This window comes from Ammodytes marinus (genome assembly GCF_949987685.1).
Source record: "Ammodytes marinus genome assembly, chromosome: 15".
Classification (NCBI taxonomy): Eukaryota; Metazoa; Chordata; class Actinopteri; order Uranoscopiformes; family Ammodytidae; genus Ammodytes; species Ammodytes marinus.
The window spans coordinates 28,769,560-28,791,101 of record NC_137219.1 but is presented as its reverse complement, the minus strand read 5'-3'; the positions used below and the strand labels follow the sequence as shown (position 1 = coordinate 28,791,101).

Here is a 21,542-nt window from a genome sequence, read left to right as displayed (position 1 = left end):
CAATAAATACAACGGCATTGTGGCTGAGATGAAGTGGTGGAGGTGGATAATGAGGGCCCTTTAGTGTACCAACTCCTCCATCTTCTCAGTGAGATGTGTTGATTTGTCCTTTTGTCCAGGTGGACTTCTTTGCAGTAGAGCTGCTGGATGGCAGCCTGTACCTGCTGCTGGACATGGGCTCAGGGACCATCAAGGTGAAGGCCACCCAGACTAAGGTCAATGATGGGGCCTGGTATCACGTTGACATCCAGAGAGACGGGCGCTCAGGTCAGTTGTGTTGGGGACAATTATGACAAACTGGGTCTAATGGAATTGAAATCCCTTTTAGGTAACACTTAGTTTAAGGTTTTAATAATAGCTCATTCAGAAAAACTATTAATTTAGTAGTTCCATAACTTCGAGCCATGTTTGTGGACTTTTGATTGACTGATTTGAAAAAAATAAAAAATAATTAAAACGCTCACCAAAAGCTTTCCGATGTTCTCTGTATTCTAACAAATATCTAATCACTTTCATACACAGTATCTTTTGTTCTTAACATCACCATTCCATCTTGTTCCACTGCTGGTGTACCTGATCTTTACCTGACCCCAACAGGCACCATATCAGTGAACAGCAGACGGACTCCGTTCACAGCCAGTGGTGAGAGTGAGATCCTGGACCTGGAGGGGGACATGTACCTGGGGGGGCTTCCCACTGACCGGGCCAACCTCATCCTGCCTACTGAGCTCTGGACAGCCATGCTTAACTATGGTTACGTAGGCTGTGTCCGGGACCTTTTCATAGACGGTCGAAGCAAGGACATCCGTCAGATTGCTGAGGCACAAAATGGCGCTGGCATCAAACCCTCATGTAACAAGCAACCTGTTAAGCAGTGTGAGAGCTACCCATGCAAGAACCGAGGCATCTGCAAAGAAGGCTGGAATCGATTCATTTGTGACTGCACCGGCACTGGCTACTGGTCACGCACCTGTGAGAGAGGTAAGTGTGTGTGTGTGTGTGTGTGTGTGTGTGTGTGTGTGTGTGTGTGTGTGTGTGTGTGCGTGTGTGCGCGTGGAGGTATGCATATACGTTCTCTTGCATAAACCTTAGAACATACTGATACTATACTATTTCCAAGGCAGAGTCAATAGTTTCTAAGAAACAATAGAAGACTAGAACAGTAGGTTGAAAGAGTCACCGTGAATAAAGGGTTGATTGCAGGCTGGCTGATTGTGCCAGTATTTAAGGAATGACTACTTTAAAGTATTTAAGGAATGACTACTTTAAGGAATGACTACTTTAAAAGAGCACAGCGTTCTAGGCTGAACCTGTGGCTTCTTTCAAAGGTTATCATCATGCCATTGTGAGGTCCCACCACGGAGGAAAAACAACTGGTTTGTAAAGTAGATTTTAAGAATATTGAGAATATAGTTCTACATTACTGTATATTGTGCCCTTCAAATTTGGACATGTCTTTCTTTAGCCATATTCAGCCAAAAGGTCGGACGTGTATGTCAAATTCAGAGTTGTGATGCAGTTTATGAAGAAGGTACACCCTGTTTTGAGACACATCTCCAATCTTAACAGTTAGTTATTTAACTAGTTTAAGGAGATGGATAAAATGGAATATCCTTCTCAGCTGCCAATGCTTCTGTAGATCAAATGTAGACATGATGAGGTCAAGGTGAAGTTTGGCATAAGACCATTCTACTGTAGATGGTTATTGCTGTGGGCAGGAATGATCTTAGCGCTCCTTAATACAGTGAAGCTGAAGGAACCTCCCACTAAAACCACTCTGCTGTCTGTCCAGCATACTGTGTAGTGTCTGTCTGTCTGTCTGTCTGTCCAGTAGACTGTGTAGTGTCTGTCTGTCTGTCTGTCCATTATCTTAAGCAGCTTCACCAACATCCCTCTCTCCACAACCGGGAGCGTGTCTATGTTCCCACAACCCGATGGTCCTACAGCACTATTTTCCTACATTTCTAAGTAATCAAAGGGTGTATTCACACTTGCCGTGTTTAGTTCGGTTGAGACGAACTCGGGTGCACTTCCGCCTTCGGTGCGTATCATTCAGGCATGTGTGAATACAGCAATCGCACTCGGGGGCGGACCAAACAAGCGCTCCGAGACCCAGCTGAAGAGGTAGTCTCGATGTGCTTCCAAATGCACTCTGCTGCAGTTCGTTTGTGGTGTGAATTCGGCCGGACTCAATCCGACCCAAATGCAGGAAGCAGTGTGCCTTTTTTTTCTTTTCTTTTTTAATAAATCGCCGTCAGCTTCACATTATGGGAAAGTGTTGTTGTCGCCATTGTTAGGAAGATTAGTTGTGGTTTGACCGGGAGCCCCGAGCTAATATATTACATTTGATAGAGACATGACGCGTAAACATGCTGATGTGTTCAGCGATCAGATGGAGAGAGGGGAGCGTCTCCCGCACAGTGCCAACAAGTTCATGCTGCGCTTTGCATGAAGTGTGTGTTTTTATTTTTCTTCCCATGTTAACGGGACTGTCAATACTATCCCATGTCAGTTTGGAGCTGAGCTGCGCCGAACTGACACCCTCCGCTCCAAACTGACACCCAGCTGAGCCTATTTTCGCAAGCTGCGCGTCCAGCATCAACAATACAGTAAAAATTATGTTTCACATCGTAGGCTACACGCCACATAACGTGGCATTGCCATATGCCTACATATTATAACCATATTGAACAACAATAATTTGATGGGTTTCTTCTTTATTTATAGGCTAGATGTAGGCCTATTTATGTATTAGTTTAAACCCCATATTATATCAAACTGTATATTATGCAGTAGTCCACCCCCTTCCTCTCTCTACAACGTAAATGACTCGCAGTCTAGCCTATAGATTTTACTGACACACAGCTGTTATTTGCCGATAGGCACACAATAAACACGATCGCTATATCTCCATGATTGTTAACAATTTCGCAGTTTTCACTTGGTGCTTCCTGCTTCTCTCCACCCCAGAATGTCTGTCCAATGAATGAATGACCTTAGATCACGTGTGGTTTTGCTCCGTAATGCTGGTTCACTTGCAAAAGGGGCAATATGAAAGTGGACCACACCAAACAAAATCAATCTAAATAATATTTGGTCTGGACCAAAGGAAGTGAACTAGGGTACTTTCCCAGTGTGAATACACCCTAACTATATAATAGAGAAAAGTATGTCTGTCTGTCTGTCTGTCTGTCTGTATGTGACGGTCTCACTCCTATTCTAACCTCTCCCTGTCCCCTTATCCTAACCACCCAGCTGTGATGCATGAACCTAATCACCAATTTTAGGAACATGAGCTGTGGGACCATCGGATTGTAGGAACATAGGTATGAAAAACCCCAATAAAACCTTGTTCTTGGAAAGGTGTGGCTCTACTGAGGGTTGTTTCTGTCAAACTGAAGCATTATAGCATTTATTATACATTTCCTGCGTACACTGCATACTTTTGACAAACACAATGACAATGTTAAAGAGCACCTATTATGCTTTTTCAACTTTTATGACCTATAAACGTTGTTATAATGTATTTTAGTAGTGCTGTCAAACGATTAAAATATTTAATCGCGATTAATCGCATTAATGTCATAGTCAACTCGCGATTAATCGCAATTAATAAAAAAATTATCTATTCTAGCCTAAATGTCCCTTGATTTCTTTTTGTCCCATTATTTTTTCAAATTTTATCACACATATTCTCTACACCCTTGTAATTCAGTGTAGGCCTATTTCTCCTAAAATATCATAATTTGCAATTCAGTGCAAATAGCCCACAATGTAGATCCCCCCAGCCCTAGAACAGCACACAAACATCATTGGAACTTATTTTTCTATTTAAAAACAAACCCATAAAACAACATAGGCTATATAAAACAAATTAGTATTTAAGCTAAATTAAACTGGTTGTTGTAGGCCTAAATGTTTTGGGAGTCGTTCATCCACGGCTTATTTCAGACTGTGTGGAGTGGACACACTATACTTTTGTGTGCCGGTGGTTGCCATGGCGCTGCTGCAGCCGAGGCTTCAGTCGCCCTTCGTAGCGAAAAATAAAGTTAAAATGAATGACTGCCGGCTGCCACTAACGTTCATAGAGGTTTTGGTGTGCGTGCAGGGTTATAAAGTAAGACTTTTGCAAATGAAAAGCTTTCTTTTCTGTTCTTTTTCCGCAAAGTCCCAGAGTCACAACACGGAAGACGCTACTAGTGAAGGTCGCGCAGCTGAGCTAGGAAATGCTAGGTTCCGGTTTCTGCTTCAAAATAAAAGTCAGAATTGACTTGACGTTTAGCCGTTTTGCCAGTTAAATTATTTTAATGTGAAATTACGCTGTAGGACATGTTCCGTTTGAATTAACAGTAAGCGAGCCATATGAATAGTTTGTGGTGTTTCAGTTGTTCTAACATTACTAGTTGGTGCAACAGCATGTGAAAAAACCACAACGTTTGCTAGGCTATGAAGAGCGTTTATTGCGCGATAAAAAAATTAACGCCGTTAAAATGGGTTTGCGTTAACGCCGTTAATAACGCGTTAAACTGACAGCAGTAATTTATAGTCATCTTTAACCATACTAAAGTGTCAAATGATGACTTACATGCATTTAGACCAGGGGTTCTCAAACTTTTGATAGCTGAGGGCCAATTTAGGAACCCAACATTGGACCGAGGGCCACCGAAGGAAAACAATTGAAAAAACTGAAATCATTTCAATGGCCAGGTTGCGTCTTTACAGTTTACATGTATTGGTCTGCATCCAGTAATATGAAATTAACAAATTTTAATTAATTAATGAAGGGCTAGGTTTCATTTCAATATTGGGGGACACACATTAGAAGCGGGGGTCTGGGGGTAGTCCCCCATAAAAATGTGAGGTTCAAACACTTCATATTGTGCATTCTGGTTCATTTTTATGCAGTAATTTGTGTCTTCTGTATGTATTTATGGTGGACATGTTAAGGAAAAGACAACTAGCTCCCATTGATGCAAACACTGCACATCGCCGCACGGCGAGTTTACATAGAAAGTCAATGTATTTCGAGCGCCGCCGCGCGAATCGGCGGATCACGCGGCGCGGCCAGGGGCGGCACGGCCTGGGGCGGCGCGGCGCGAATGCTGCTGCCGCCGCAGAAGTTGAAAATATTGAACTTTTCGCCGCCGGCCGCGCCGCGATAGCCAATCAGCGTTGAGCTCCTCCCGACATCACTCGGGTGAGTCTGCTGAGCTACAAGACACGTGAAACCTGGCTGGCGGTGCAGTCGGGAAAGGAGGGATGAAGGGAAAAAAGAAGGAAAAGACAGAGAGACAGAGAGAGAGAGAGAGAGAGAGAGAGTTCCAACACATCGATAAAATGTATGACAGCAGTTTAATGAGACACCTTTTAGTAAAAGGAGCAAGGAATAGACTCACATTATAGAAGAGAGAAGGAGAGAAAGCCAGGGAATATGTACTGCAGATGAGTGAATATGCAGAGACAATAAAAACTAAATACGACAACTGACACTTCCAAACATTTCCCTAAACATCTGAAAATCTGTTTGGGTTTTCTCTACATGTTGATATGCCGGCGTGAATGTGTATATGCACGGCCATGGATACATATGTGCGTGTGTGTGTGTGTGTGTAGGCGGGTTGTGTGTGTATGTGTGTGTGGGCGCATGTGTGGGTGTGTTTACGAAGCTTGGGTGGCAGGTGGCGGGGAGAAATGTGTGAGAGGTGCAGTGAGACCAATACAAGGGCCGATGGCAGAGATGATGAAGGCAGAATAGCCTACTTCAGAGACGCTCCCAACAAAAACAAATCAGTGAGGATGACGACGATGATGAGAGAGATGTAAATAGCGGGAAGAAACTGGGCGTGCACATTCAATGAGTCATCGGGCGGCGGCCGGCGGCGGACACAAATGAGCCAAAATGATCACGCGGCGCGGAACCTGCGATTCGCGCGGCCAACCGCCGCGCTGTGCAGTGTGTTGGCACCTTTAGAAACCAGATAATTTAGCATCCATCCTTAGACACTTGACCTAATCTAATTCACCTTGAAGGTCAGAAAGTGCATCGTATTGGGCTTAACAAGCTCACTATCTAACAACTTACATTGGGACCACTACACTGCCTGCTGCACTGCGGGCCAGAGTCCAGCCAAACGTCAGCAAGTTTAAGATGGTATGGTCCACTGTAGGGGTGTTATTATTAATAATTGGACCATCGTACTTCATTCCATTTGTACAGAAGGTCTGGAACTGCTCTATTGACAAACGTTCACTCACTTGGAGGCCGGTGTCTGTTGAGGTTTAAAACTATTGGATCTGCCCAGTGCCACTCTGGATCGGCCAACCAATCGCATAACTTTTAGTTGTGACGTATGTCATGAGCCAGCTTCTGACTTCAAGTGAAACTGGAGCGCAACTTCGACGTCATCGTTCTCAGCCACTCTCTCTGTTCGCTGATTGGACACTCCGAAATCTGCCTGAGCAGGAACTCATGAATACACCGCAGCCCCAGACTGACTACTGAAGTGAAATGAAAATTGAGCGGAAGTAGGTAGGCGGGCGGTGCCAGGCTAGCAATGAACCGCAATAAAGTAGAAAACATGCCATCAGTAGGTCAGTTAATAAAATAAAAAATATTATCATCAAATTTTAAATAACAATGATAATATGATCAAACCCAAACATATTGTTCCTTTTTTGCATACCACATATCAGCTTTATGAATCATATCTATCTAGCAGCTTTTCTCTATCTTCGTCCAGTGCGCTGCAGGAGGACAATTTCCCCTGAATCTCATTTTCACTTTTAAAAAGAAGAGTAGTAGGGCATTAGCGGGTCAATCTGATATGGGGTATATATGTGCCCTTTAAAGGGGACATATTATGCCAAATCTCGGTTTTAAAGGTGTATTTCCAAGGTCTACTAGAAGAGGTTTTCATGGTTTATTGTTAAAAAAAAACATTAGTTTTCTACCATTGCCCATTTCTTCATCGCCTTTTCCAGCCTTCTCCGCCCTCTATCTCAAAAGGTTGGTTTTGACATCTACCCCCCTTCGCAAAAATCCTAGTCTGCTCTGACTGGTCAGATCTACATGGGCGTGCATGCACCGCCCTGCTCATTTACTCTATACCTACCTACATGGGCATGGGACACGCCTAGCTGTCAGTTTTGTTTACTTTTGGCCAATGCAGCATGGAGATCGATGTAAACATGTTTAGCTTCATTTCTACAGCAAATATCGGCACACTTACCACTTCTAAACCAAAAGCTTTACAACTGAACCTGGTCAGACAGGAGTCTGAGCTGAAAACTGTGAAAATTCCATCAAGATTTCTGGTTTCCCTGACATTATCCTCAGGTAAATACAGTTTAAATATGTCACAGTCAGTAACAGAATATGAGCTAAGTTTTTATGCATAAACTCTCTAAACATACAATGTTTTATGTATGTCTCTACAGGTTAAACTGGGGAATGATCTACAACCCAGTGTAGTGAAAGCTTTGGTTGTGAAGCCATGCTGAGGTAACATGTAACATGTACAGTAACGAGGCAGGAAAGGAATGTATCATGTGAAGATTCACTGGAAAGGCATTATCTTTTGTAAAAAAAAAAAAGTATAGAAATAATTACAGTCAGAGCTGCAAAATATCTGACACCCTTTCAATATCTAGTAGATAATGTATCATTTGTATTGTGATCACTCATTTATAATAAAGTTTTACTGTTAAATGTATTGTGTTGCTTACTGTCACTGTTTGCTTCGTGTAGTAAAGGATAACTTGAAACTCACATTTTCATAGTCAGGATTTTGGACTAGTTTTCTGACCGATCTACATGCATTGACTTAATGCGTTTTTTAATTCAACCCTTTATCTCTCTGAAGATGTTTTCTTATAAAATAGTATCATTACATTTTAAAAAGACCACAACCATCCTTAAAAATAAAGCAGTTTATTCATAGCCAGTGAAATGGAAATATAAAGTGTACATAATTCAAACAGAAGCAAAGCCATAACTTGTATGTAACTGTCCAGTTGTTGCTGGTGGGCCCTGAAGGAGAACACCTGTCCCACCCAGTGAACAGTCCTCTGATGGAACAGATAGTGTGACGGTCCTTGTGGGTCAACGCTCCGTCAGGTCACTCATCTGTAAAACATGGCACATTCAATGTTACATCATGTAGCCTAGCTGACATATCATACCTCTGTAGTTATGGCAAAGCTACAAACTAATGAAAATATATTGTTCTTCCATTATTAAATAAGATAGGCTAGTACTAATAGATTCAGTATAGCCCTTGCTCAAGAAGCAACGAGTTATGAGTGATACTGTGTGCTTTTTTAAATATAATGGACAGGAAACAAACAGCAGCAGAGGCAACTTACAGTATTCCTGTCTATTATAGTGTACATTACACTGGAGATGTAATAGGCCTACTGCTGCGTACCACGACTGCTTGCATAACTACACACTGTCAACAACAAACAAATACTCTTCAGTTTCCAACACACCATACAGTTTCACCGTCTGTTTTCACTCAGGGGGTGTAACGGACAGACTCACAGATCTAACCGTTAGCATAAAGCTAACGGTTAAGCTAGCGGATGCTAACGCTAACTAATTAACCCAGCGTCATTATCTCGTTTCAGTCGGCGTTGGTTATTATAGGAGGGATAAATTAAAGCACATTACACACATTGAACTCATAAATGGACAGATTTGTTTTTAAATAGGACTACTTACATTTCCAGAGGAGAGATGGTGTCTCTCAGTCTTCTCCACACTCCAGTATAACGGCAGATCACACTAACAGATTGCCAACCTTTGCTTGGCATAGCCAAACAAAAAATGAAGTAAATCCATTCAGCCCCGGTCTGCTTCGAGGCTGGGGTGTGATGGTAGCTTGAGGATGAGCTAACACTGCAACTTGCTTCTACTCTGTTGTTGCATTAGCTAGTGGAGGCTCAGCTGTGTGTGGTTACCAACGGGGGCGTCTTGATTTGCCAATCAATTGCCGAGTTTCTGGCGAGCTTTCCCGTGGGAGTATTTATGGTAATGAAAACCGACCAATTTCGTCATCAGTCGGTGTTTTTTGTAACAGACCATCAAATCCCCCCTTTTTCGAAATAAGTATCCCAGAAGAAACTGACATAGTTGTCTTTTTGAAGCTTGTGTGTGCTGGTAGGGACCCCAATAACCTACAAAGTGTGCCCAAACACCGGAAATGTTTTGTTTATCATAATATGTCCCCTTTAATTATTTTGCAAAGGGCATATAATTGATATATTGCTATGTTATTATCAGGAGCCAAAGTTAGTCAGGATTGAGCTTAATATATTTTCATCAAAACTATTTTTACCATTCAGATTTATATATTTCAAAAAGAAGAAATATGAAGGTGTGTGTGTGTGACCGCCATTATATTTTGGCGCAAGTGTTGTGGATGTTTATTACTTTCTTCGGCATTGACTTCAACCAATTTGGAGAAGCCACTAGTTAGGTAAAGGAAGTTATATATTGTGGTGTATAGAAATAGGACATAATCACACCTTTGGCTAATACAGCATAGGTGTTGGGAAATCTGAACGGTAAGAGTTAGCCTGAGTCAGCCAAAAACACACAGCCTGATTGTCTGTGCTCCAGGCTTTACCACACCAGTACATACTCTCCTGTGTGCCAGAGGTTTGGTCTGGACTTCTTCCTCACGTCACCATCCATCAAAAGTCACTGGGATCTCTGCATTTCTTCTTTAGAAAATTAGTTGTTTTCTCTGGCTTCCCTGGTGTGCGCTGAAAAAATAAACCTGGTGTCTATACAACTCTCCAGAACTGCTGGCTCCACCTTCAAGTATCTGTTTCATTTAAAGTGTTAACAAAATAGAAGTGTACTTTCTGAATGAGGTCATATAACTTTTAACTGTCAACTGTTTTTATTTTATTGTAATAATTACTTGTATAAATGCAGGTTCATTCATTTGTTTAGAATTTTTGTAGATTTGGAGAAACTAACCTTCTGTTATTTGAATCTTTTTTCCAATTTCATCAATGTCCCAGCAGCCAGATGTGTGGCTCCACTCTGTGGCCACTTGCTAGAACTACAGTCTTTATTTATGCAGCAGGACTGAATAAAGGGCGTTTAGAGGACACATGATTTCTTAGCCTGTTACTGGTTTACTTTTATTAAATATTAAATTACTTTGACGGGACAATTGGTGAAATAATTAATTAAATGCAAAACAAAAACCTTTAGAGTTTAGCGCAGATGTGAGAAATCCTCGTTAGGAGGTTGTATTAAAAGCTATGTTTGCTCGGAGATCTATCTCAAGTAACCATTCCAACCAAATATAACAACCCATTACCCATCTCTCTAACTATCGCCAAGAAAATAATCTTTTGAAACTGGAAATCCCCCCCAAAAATGCTATATCATCCACTGGATCAACTTAATCATAGAATACATCTCAATAGAAAGAATTACAGCCGACAGAAAAAACAATATATCAGCCTTTAATGAAACCTGGAATATATTTACAACCCATTTACACCCCATACAAAATCAAATTTAAGATAAAGCCACGTACACGACTACATAACTACACACCCGACCACGAATAACGTTTACAATACAAAAATACATATCAACCCAGTAATATTTTCCTTCTCTCTCTCCTCTTCCCCTAAACACAATAACAATATAAGATTATTTTTTTATTTTTTTTGTTGCTCTTATCTATCTATGATTATGACTACTATTATTTCTATAATTTTTGTTTATCGGTATTGTCAATATGGATAACGATAGCCATATTTCAACACCGTCTCCCTTATAACTGCTCATATACAGTGCTGTTTGAAAGTTTGTGAACCCCTTGAGCCTTTTGGAATTTTATTTATTTTAACCATTAATCATTCATTTTTATCAATACCAGTATTTTTTTATATGAAATAACAGATGTTTGTTTATCAATTCAACATTTTTCTTTTCCGGAAATCAATTGTTAAAACAGATAAAACAAATGATTTGTCAACTTTTGCATGTGCAAAAGTTTGTGAACCCTGAGCTGTATTGCTTAAATCGAGCAGGTAAACATAATCATATGGGCCAAATTGAGTGATGAAATGGACCAATGTAATGAGAGATCTTTAGGGACGAAATTGAACGGCACTAGATAAAACAGATATAAAACCAGGTCAGTTTAGGCTCACCAAAGTGAACCCATACAAGTCAGACATGCCAAAAGGAAAGAAAATCTCAGAGGATCCCAAGAATAGTGTTGTGATGTTGCAAATGTGTCTGAAGACAGCTATAAATTGATTGAAAAAGTTTGAGCTCTATCGGTCCACCATGTGGCAAATCATCTTCAAATGGAGAGCTTTAAGAGTGACTGAACATCTGCCTAGATGTTGACTTACTTCAAAAACATCCAGAAGCGCCACAAGAAAAGTGATTTTTCATGTAAAAGCCAACCCAAACATTACATCTAGTGATTTGCAGACCTCTCTTGCAGCATCTGGGACAGATGTGCATGGTTTCACAATAAGAAAAAAATTCAGTCAACATGGGAGGGTTGCTGAAGAAGGCTCTGCTCTCAAAAAAGAACAAAACTGCTTGTCACAACTTTGCCATAGAGCACCTGGAGATACCTGAAGTCTTCTGGAAGTCTATTATGTGGACAGATAAGTCAAAAATGTAACTGTTTGGTCATAACCATGTTTGGGCTAAAACGCAACTCTGCCTGCCACCAGAAGAACCTTCTCCCAAGTGAAGAATGGTGGTGACAAATGGTCTGCAAATCTCCATATGTTATGTTTGGGTTTGCTTTTACCTGAAAAATCACTTTTCTTGTGGCGCTTGTGGATATTTTTGAAGGAAGCCCACTCTTAAAGCTCTCCATTTGTAGATGATTTGCCTCAAGGTGGACCGATGGAGCTCAAACTTTTTTTAAATTAATTTATAGCTGACCCCAGACAAATATGCAACATCAAAACTCTATTCCTGAGATCCTCTGAGATTTTCTTTCCCTTTTAAGTGTATGACCTGTATGGGTTCACTACAGTGGACAGCTATTCAAATGCTGTTTTCTTGAATATACATGGGTGTAGATCACCTAGTTGCATATCAGCCACTACAGTGGACTCTTGTGTGTCATCCAATGCATTGCCAACCTGTGGCCAACCATTGTAAGAGCAGCCACAATTAGTCAAAACCAAGATGGCCGACAGGGAGCAGAAAAGTTGAGCAGCTCAGGAATATCCTGTAAATACTTCGAAAATAGGAGAGCCTGGCAGGTAAAAAAAAATATGGCAACATCAAGTAACATCTTAGGAGTCATATAGTTGTTAAAATTTCCAATTATTGATTTTACATTGGGAGGAAATTATGTTTAATCACCTGTCCACTAAATTGGACATCATGCATCACTGACTTATAAATACTACAATGAATACTATGACTGCAGATGTGTTGTGCTTGAAAAAGCTTACTTTGTTGTAACTTTTTGGTTTTAAATCAATTGATTTATGTTATTAGAATGCAACTTGAAGTATTTGTGTAAAAAAAAAAAAAAAAAAAATCCAGATCCCATTATGTGTAAAACAGTTGGTGTCACTATGATGCCAATTTTCATATTAAAATAGCTTTGATGAAGTGATGTACAAGTCAGTAGGCTGTACTGCTGAATTACATATGAAAAAGAGAAATTGGAGAACAAAGGAAAAAGTTATCTGTTATTTTTATAGAAAATTTTGATTGAAAAAAGTATTCCACGCTTTTGCATTAGATTGAAGTATTGGAATATGTTAATATATGTGAACAGGCATTGAAAATATATATTATTTTATAGTTTTCAGATAATATGTACTTTTTTTCACTGTTTTGTTAAATAAATAATGTCAAAGTTGAGAACTCAGAACGCATGGAGTCCACCCGAGTGTACATGTGTAAAACTCTCTGAAAAATGTGTTTTAAAAAAATTAAGTTATGTTTTTTCTTTACATGCCTAAAGAAGTATAAAATCACTTGAGAAAAAAATCCAGACTAAGGATATTATAATCCCTGTATGTATATATGTTTATGCATGTGTGTGTTTATATGAACGTGTGCTGTAGCGGCTGGTGGTGATTTTGGGTGGAGGGGCTAACAAATGCATTAAGCCTAAGGCCTATAAACATCCATAGTTCATGCTGCAGCAACAACAAAATCACATCAGAGGTACAGTCCAGAGATACAGCACCAAGTTACAGCAAGTAATAATACTCTGCAAAAAAACATGTTCTGATGCAAAAAGTTTATCTCTCTCACGCACACACACACACACACACACACCGTAGGCCTGCACAGCAACAATAGTACTATGATCAGTCAGTTTCTGTTCATACACAGCTAACATACAATCAAGCAACTCGTTTTTGACGTGTAGCCTACTTGGCAACCTGTGCGTGTTTGACAGGTGATCGGCTAACTGGCTATTTAAAAAAGAGAACTGGTCAACGAAACACCTGGAGAGAAGTTGCAGATTCATCAGAGCCCCTCAGAGCTAGCTCGTGTGCCCCACAGAACATAATACAGTCCACAATCCTTAACAGCCAATGTCTTTTTTCTTTACCTGCTCGTTGTGTCTCTATATAGCAGTGGTTCTCAATTATTTTCTGTCATGCCCCCCTAGGGGACAGAAATTGTTTCGCGCCCTCCCTCCCTAAATTGAAATACTGTTGAGATTTAGTATTTATAATAATATTTATTTATTTATCTGTACAAAACCACTGTATGAGTTTCTGGCACGAGCATTCTGCATACAATCACCTTATTATCAAATTAGATAACAAAAATTAGCTGAGATAACTTCTGCAGCAAAAAAATTCAAAGTTCAGTTTATTAGTTCAATTTGTAACATTTAAACAAGACTGCTCAGTCTGTGTGAATCTCAGGACAGAGAAACAAGAGCAAATTATTCACTGAGGTTTGCATTTTATTCTAAAGATTTTAAAACTGTAAACATAGTTAAGGTGGTGTTTTTTTATTATTATAGGCCAATAGGCCTTCTGTGATGCGATAACCAATAATTCATTAATGTTATTATTAGTCTACTTGCTTGATTTCTTTTTAAATAGCCTACAGAGACACTTGGAGACACATGTGGACATTTATTTACTGCAAATTGCGGCCTTTAGCACGGATATGACCATACACAAGCACACATCGCGCTTGCTATTTTTTTGGTCAGTTTGAAATCAAGGCAGCCCGCCCCCCCCCGACAACTCACGGGGGGCGCGCCCCACCATTTGAGAAGCACTGCTATATAGAGATGCGGTGGCCGTAATCCAGTTTGTCCAAAATCGACAGCCTTACACAGTTCCCAATGTGACTTGCACTGTATTCTGTTTCTATTACTTTCTTGATTTTAGAGGATACATGTATTAAATCCATAACCCCTTGTTGGGTTCAAGCTGTGTCTCCTCCAAACAGCAGCAAGCACGGGAAACAGAGACATGCGATTTAGCTACGCTAGCCGTTAGCCAGTCCTTCCTTTCAAACTAAGACACGCAAAATTAATGATTTTGTCATGTGTCCTTTTATTTTATTTGGCAGCGATTGGGTGATGTGCCCCTAGTTTCTTTATTTATTTATTTTTTCCAAAATCATTAACAAACGGCTGGGACAGTGGATAGTCCACCTCATAATGTATGTTAGTACTAGTTAGCACTCGCCATTGTTGATCAACACTCTATCTCCCGTCACCAGTGAGAGTCACTAGGCTCGTTCGACCTAACTTTCAGCTCGTCTGGAAAGTAGACGAGAGTAGCCGAGTGCAGTCGGGGGAGTGACGAAAATGCCTGACTGAAGCCGGACAGCTCCGAGTCGGAAGTAGCGTCCTTGTTGCGGATGCAGTTCGTTTTCTAGTTTTATTTTGAAGGCCTATTAGAAACATATTCGCAGGAGAGTCACACATGCTACAACCGATTAGAAGCAGAACACAACACAAAGACGAGTAAACACTTTAAAAGCGAGGGGCATTTTCAAAACAAGAAACGAGATATAAGCTAATATCCCCATTCCCCACACATCTTTATCTTTCTTGTTACTTTACTAGAACACCTACTTTTAAGTGATAAAGAATAATTTACAAGAATAATTTACAAATCCAAATAAAGGAGGTTTAGTATTTCTCCCTTCACATAACGAATATGATCGGCCTAAATAAAGAAGGTCTAAGAAAAGATCCCTTATTATTATTGTAGAGATGGATATGATGAACTGTATTATGATGTGTAACAAACAAACTACTTGTTGTAGTTTTGGTCTGGCTTTGCGACACTACATGTAAAATACAATTCCCAGACCATTTAGATCACTTGAAATAAGCCTATGATTTAATCTTAATGGTATAAAAATCACTTCACCAAGATCTTATGTGACTCAAGTTTGTGTTCACTTTTAAATATATCTATACAGGAGAGTTACACATCCAAATTATTTCTATGTCAAGGGTTCAGAGGTTTAACTCTGATTAAGTACATTTCTGCTTAAATGCATATTGTGGCGGCCTAATGATTAAACATAAATTAAAATCAAAAAGAATGGATCGTAATTTAATTTTGAGCGGTGATGTCAGACTTTTGCCTAACCAATTGGGGAAACGCATCAAAGGCACGAGGTTTAAACTCCCAATTAGCGCTCAGCTCCTCCTGTCAGCAAGACGTTTCCCATCAGACATTTCGCTCCCGCAGCCCGTGGGGAGCAACTGCAGCGACTTGCTCCAGTGTCTGTGTCCGTCTTGATACCGCGGGACTTCAAAGTCTCAAGCAGCCGAGCCGCAGCCAGCCGCGTGTGCAAGTTGGACAAAAAGTCTAACCATAATGCAGTGCGCTCAGCAAGACGAGCGTCATAATTGCGCAGGTCTTAGCAAGACGGCGACAGGTCGAACGAGCCTACTGTCACTGTTGGAGGTGGGCCTAAAGTCACTGTAGGCTACTGTGATTGGTAGAAAGTCAATGGTATGGGCTAGATTCATTTAGCCCAAATGGTCTCTAAATCGAGGGGGTATGTCATGATACCTGTCAATCACGATTGGACGACACCGATTGGACGCTGATTCTGATAAGTGTGGGCTTAGAAAAGTCAGCCCAGACAGATATGTATCCTGCGTTTTTGTAATTATTTGGTGCTTGTTTTGCACAAAATCAACCAATTCTAAGTATTAGTAATTATGATATCTTAATAATTTAATTAATTTAATAATGTTCTCATGTTTATTATAAAAGATTGGGAGGGCTTAGTCCCACTAGCCCATTGATACCAGCCGTCCCTGAACGTGTGTATGTATGCTCCAGAATAAGTAGTACATTTAATTGAGGGACCAAAAAAGCATTTATTTATTTATTTTTTCTCTCTATCAGTTACACCAATTCTGTGGTTTTACTTAATATATTCATAATATCATATCGATTTTTATAATTTATCAACACTAACACAGAAACTAACATTACTTTCTGTCATTACCTTTCTGTAGCAACTACTACCTGGATTACATGTTGCTTAAATCAGTGGTTTTCAAACTGTGGGGTGCGCCCCCCCTGGGGGGCGCGGGGTTATGGCAGGGGGGGCGCGGATGAATATGTGAAAAAAATTAAATACATTTTTTTTTTTTTTTGAGTTTGTGTTTTTATATTAAGATCATGGCATAGCTGGACAAGAGTTCTTCTGCTTCGTTCCTCTTACTGCATTTACATGCATTCATTATATTACAGAGAAATAGGTCTTGTTAAAGAAAAAGACCGCCAAGCCCAACCCAGAGGACCCTGCACAATTTTTTTAATTTTAAATTAATATTTTTATGGAAAATCCATGTGTCCTTCTTCAATAGCTTCTAATTAATCAGACCCAGTGTCTTCAAATTATTTGTTCACTCACAATTCCTCATATTTAGCCTCTTAATTTTCCTCTCAAAATGCACCAGGTTCATGCATTTCACTTTAAAAAGGTGAAAAAAAATCTCCCGGGGGGGGCATACCCCCGGACCCCGCTAGGAGGGTCTGGTTCTCCACTGGCTACTATTTTCCTCCAGCAGGACATTGTAGGACACACACTAGCGAAAAAACACTGGATGTGTGAATGACATTTAACTAGTCAATAATTTGGGCAAGTCTGTCTGTCTATTTTTCTCACTCCGCTGCACACTCAGTTACTAGTATCCATGCTTAAAGGAAGCAGGATTAAAACACTGGATTTAGATGTTAAAATGTATACAAAAATGTTGAAATTTGTTCTCTGAGGGGGGGCTCACTCTCTCACACTTTGAAAACCCCTGGCTTAAATCAACCTCACCAAGTACCTCCATCCGACCCTAATACACACACACACACACACACACACACACACACACACACACACACACACACACACACACACAGCCTGTCAACAACAATGTAAAAATATGCAATGACCTCCTGCTTGATTCTCGTCCGTTCTGTCTTAAATGTGAACACTTACATTGTCATGTCCCTCACTTATGTCTTTCACCTGTCTTGTCCTGTACTGCATCAAGTAAAAAAAAAGAAAAAGGAAGTTGTATTAAAGATATAGAATAGCTTAAATTAGCCAAAATACATGTTTCTTCCTTTCTCCTTTCAGATACAGTTCAAGCTGTTCTCTTAGTGTATTTTGATCATCCACTCTTTAAACATGACATGACAGTGAAGGTTAAAGACCAAGATGAAATGGAAGCTAGACTCAGGGAGAGAGACATAATATAAAAGAATAACCCAGGTTTGTCATTTTAATGGTCAGCAGTTACAACTGAAATACTCTCAATTGACTTACAGCTTTTAGCTTTTTATTCAAAATAGATTGAAGTGATCAACTACGCATGATGCTATGTATGGTTATAATTATTAATGAATGCAATATTCTGAATTGCTCAAAATGTCACACTTAAACCGTTTTACTTTCATTTTAATGTATATTGACTGCAAATTTGGACGGATGTAAATATTCAAAAACAATCGTGTACAAGTGGCCTACGCTCAAAATCCCAATCCTGCGTGCATATAGACGTGGTGACGTAGGGCAAGAAGCAATGGTGCCAGATCTTTAGTGAGTACAGGCCAACGAGGGAGTAGGGAGGAGTGGCAATCGTGCTTAGGCACGGTACAGGGCAACTTTGCCTAGTGTGAATACGCCCTAACTATCTTATCAATTATTAGGTTCCCAGGAAAATGACAAACATAAAAGACTAATATACAGTAAAAACAGCATTCAATCATCAATGCAAGTGTAGGGGGTCAAACCTATGGACAACCCTATGCCGCCACCGTGCGGCCAAAACAATGCAGTACACCCTAACCTTTCAGGTGGGTGTGCCCAAACGCTAGCCTGAAGCCCCACCCCAGATGACCCCGGATGACGCCGGGACTTCAAAAGCATCCCCGCGGCATTATTCTGTCTTTCTGGTGGCGGCGTTAGCTGACCCGTATAGAAACAACAAGTCTGTACAGACCCACAAGGGCCCTCTTCAGCCCACAACTAACCACCACGTGTTTTACGAAGACTATCTCCTGCGGCCGCGGTGATACCTGAAACAACAGTGTGAGTTAAGACTGTTCCTTTGGAACGACCAGAAGAACTAGGAAACAGGCGGGTTTACCGAGAAACCTGCCTTTGGACCAAGGACGTAAGCCGGTCGAGTTGTCCCCGACCGCAACCACTACACCCGGGAAGCAGGCGAGTTTACCTAAAAAACTCAGCCTCTCGGACCGCGGACTGGACCCGACCGAGTTGTCTACGATCGGAAACCCCCCCCCGCACAAAATCAGCGAGCCCTTTGCCTTTTTCCTGCGATCTGAAGACCGCAGAGATCACCTCACCAGCTCCTGGAACGCCACAGGCACGGAGCCTCCGTTGTGTGAGCCCAGTCCGGAAAGGATTGGCTGCCCGCCATAACGACGACGAGCAGAGGAAACTAGCTTTCCCCACAAGTGAGATTTTGGCATAATAATTACCTGGGCAGATGTTTAGTTTAGTATTACTTTTTAAAGTGTGAACAATACTGTTTATTTTCGATTCTGTGTTTGCTATTTTTGAACAAGCTGTGATCTATCTCTGTTTGTCCTCTCACCAACGGAGAGTCAGGACGTTCAGCTGGTCACTTCATTCAACGCTGCAGTGTGGGTTTTAAGTCTGCTGTATCTTTCTTTCTCCCCCCTTCGCGCTCAAGCGTGTTCTTTCCTCCTCTTCCTCTCCTGCACGCACGTACACACACGTTAGATAACCCTTATGGTGGTCTTTATTGGACATAATTGGTGTTAAGATCTTTGATATAATCCCGTTTAAAGGAGCGAGTGATTTCGAAATCCCCCGCCCCAGTCTTCTTCTTGGCCCTTTGTTCTGAAATAGACGCCATTTTGAGTAACCGTGGTAGCTACTTCCCCCTACCGGGTGGAATTAGAATAGCCTAGCCGGCAGCCATTTTGTGGCATTAAGAACCTGCTTTCGATCGCCATCTGGTGCCTGTCGTCCTAAGTCACGTGGGAGCTTCCCCCCCCCGTCCCTTTTCCTTGCTTCGCGTCACACACACACACACACCCACACACACCCCTTACTCACTCACTCACATACACATATACACACACACACACACACACTCACTCACTCACACACCCACACACACACACACACACACATACACATATTGGTTCATGGCTGTATAAATAACAATGTTCTAGACGTTTTCTTTGATTAAGTGTATTTGCTTTATGCGTATAAAACGGATGTTACCTTAAGTTTCATTGTGTTTAAAATAAATGTTCTTATATTGTAACTAGAAGTGTTTGTGATTTATTTGTGTGGATATTATTGGAGTGTCAACAATCAACAAGTAGAAGGATTCTGTAGCCTTCAGAGTTTAAGATCATATTACCAAATTTATAATAGTAATTATTTGATTACATTATTATATGGAAATGATCATTGAGACTAGGATTTATTAATGTTGATTCCTTTAACTGAACATTAAAGTAATCAATATTTAAGAATAAACCATTGATTAAACGAGACAATTTGCTATTATTTTTCCATTCTTAAATTGAATGGTGGTGCCCCTTTTCAACTTTAATAAACTATTAAAGTATTACTAATCATCAGATTAATTTCTAATAGCAGAATTAATCTGAACCACCTGTACCCGCTACATAATTGGCGCCCGCGCGTGAGGCTTGTTGAATTGTTGATTCTCCTACTAGTATTCCTACAAATGATTGTGAAACTTGTGGTTACAATTTTTGGAAAAATAGAATAGAGCTTAACTCTGTTTTGTCTGAAATTGGAACTGCCAAGGCTGAAGTCTAGTTGTGTTGTTTTTGTTACACTGTGTGCTAAGTTGTGTGTCTAAGATAGTGTTAGTTTTTGAGTTATATGGTCTGATAAATCTGCCTCAGATTGATTGAGATTTTTCATAATGGTTTTGTTTAACCCCTATAACGCTTAAATAACAGTAGTTAAAACACAGTTGTCCAGTAAGCTGAATTAGCATATCGAATCAAAATAAATAAAAAGTATAATACTAAAAGCTGATGGTTAGTCACAGGCGGTTAATTCCTCTGTGCGTTTGATATATACAATTTTCCGTTGAGAAAATTGGTTGTAAGTCACAGATGGTTGATTCCTCTGTGCGTCTTAATATATGTTTACAGTGTTTCTTTGAAAAGCTGTTGGTGAGTCACAGACTGGTTTGATTCCTCTGTGCGTTGGATATATACAATTTTCTTTGGGAAATTGGTAGTAAGTCACAGACGTGTGCGTTTTGATATATATTTACAGCTTGTCTTTGGAAAGCTGTTGGTGAGTCACAGGCGGTGGTAATTCCTCTGTGCGTGTTGGTATATACATTTTTCCGTTGAGAAAAGTGGTTATAAGTCACAAATGGTATAATTCCTCTGTGCGTCTTGATATACGTTACAGTTTTTCGTTGAAAAACTGTTGGTGAGTCACAGAGTGGAGTGTCCCTCTGTGCGTTTGATATATACAATTTTCCGCTGAGAAAAGTGGTTGTAAGTCACAAATGGTTGATTCCTCTGTGCGTTTTGATATATATTTACAGCTTGTCTTTGGAAAGCTGTTGGTGAGTCACAGGTGGTGGTAATTCCTCTGTGCGTGTTGGTATATACATTTTTCCGTTGAGAAAATTGGTTCTAAGTCACAAATGGTATAATTCCTCTGTGCGTCTTGATATACGTTACAGTTTTTCGTTGAAAAACTGTTGGTGAGTCACAGAGTGGAGTGTCCCTCTGTGCGTGTTAGTATATACATTTTTCCGTTGAGAAAATTGGTTCTAAGTCACAAATGGTATAATTCCTCTGTGCGTCTTGATATACGTTACAGTTTTTCGTTGAAAAACTGTTGGTGAGTCACAGAGTGGAGTGTCCCTCTGTGCGTGTTGGTATATACATTTTTCCGTTGAGAAAATTGGTTCTAAGTCACAAATGGTATAATTCCTCTGTGCGTCTTGATATACGTTACAGTTTTTCGTTGAAAAACTGTTGGTGAGTCACAGAGTGGAGTGTCCCTCTGT

The 21,542-nt window shown here is 40.4% G+C and overlaps 1 protein-coding gene across 1 annotated transcript in view; it reads left to right on the top strand.

Moving 5' to 3' along the window:
- nrxn3a (neurexin 3a) overlaps window positions 1–21,542 on the top strand; it is a gene marked incomplete at both ends in the record, with an annotated part of 191,902 nt that overhangs the window by 100,149 nt on the left and 70,211 nt on the right. The window contains 2 exons of the mRNA XM_080041756.1: window positions 120–267; window positions 598–981. Of these exons, the coding sequence (XP_079897882.1) occupies window positions 120–267; window positions 598–981 (532 nt within the window). The remainder of the gene's footprint in view (window positions 1–119; window positions 268–597; window positions 982–21,542) is intronic.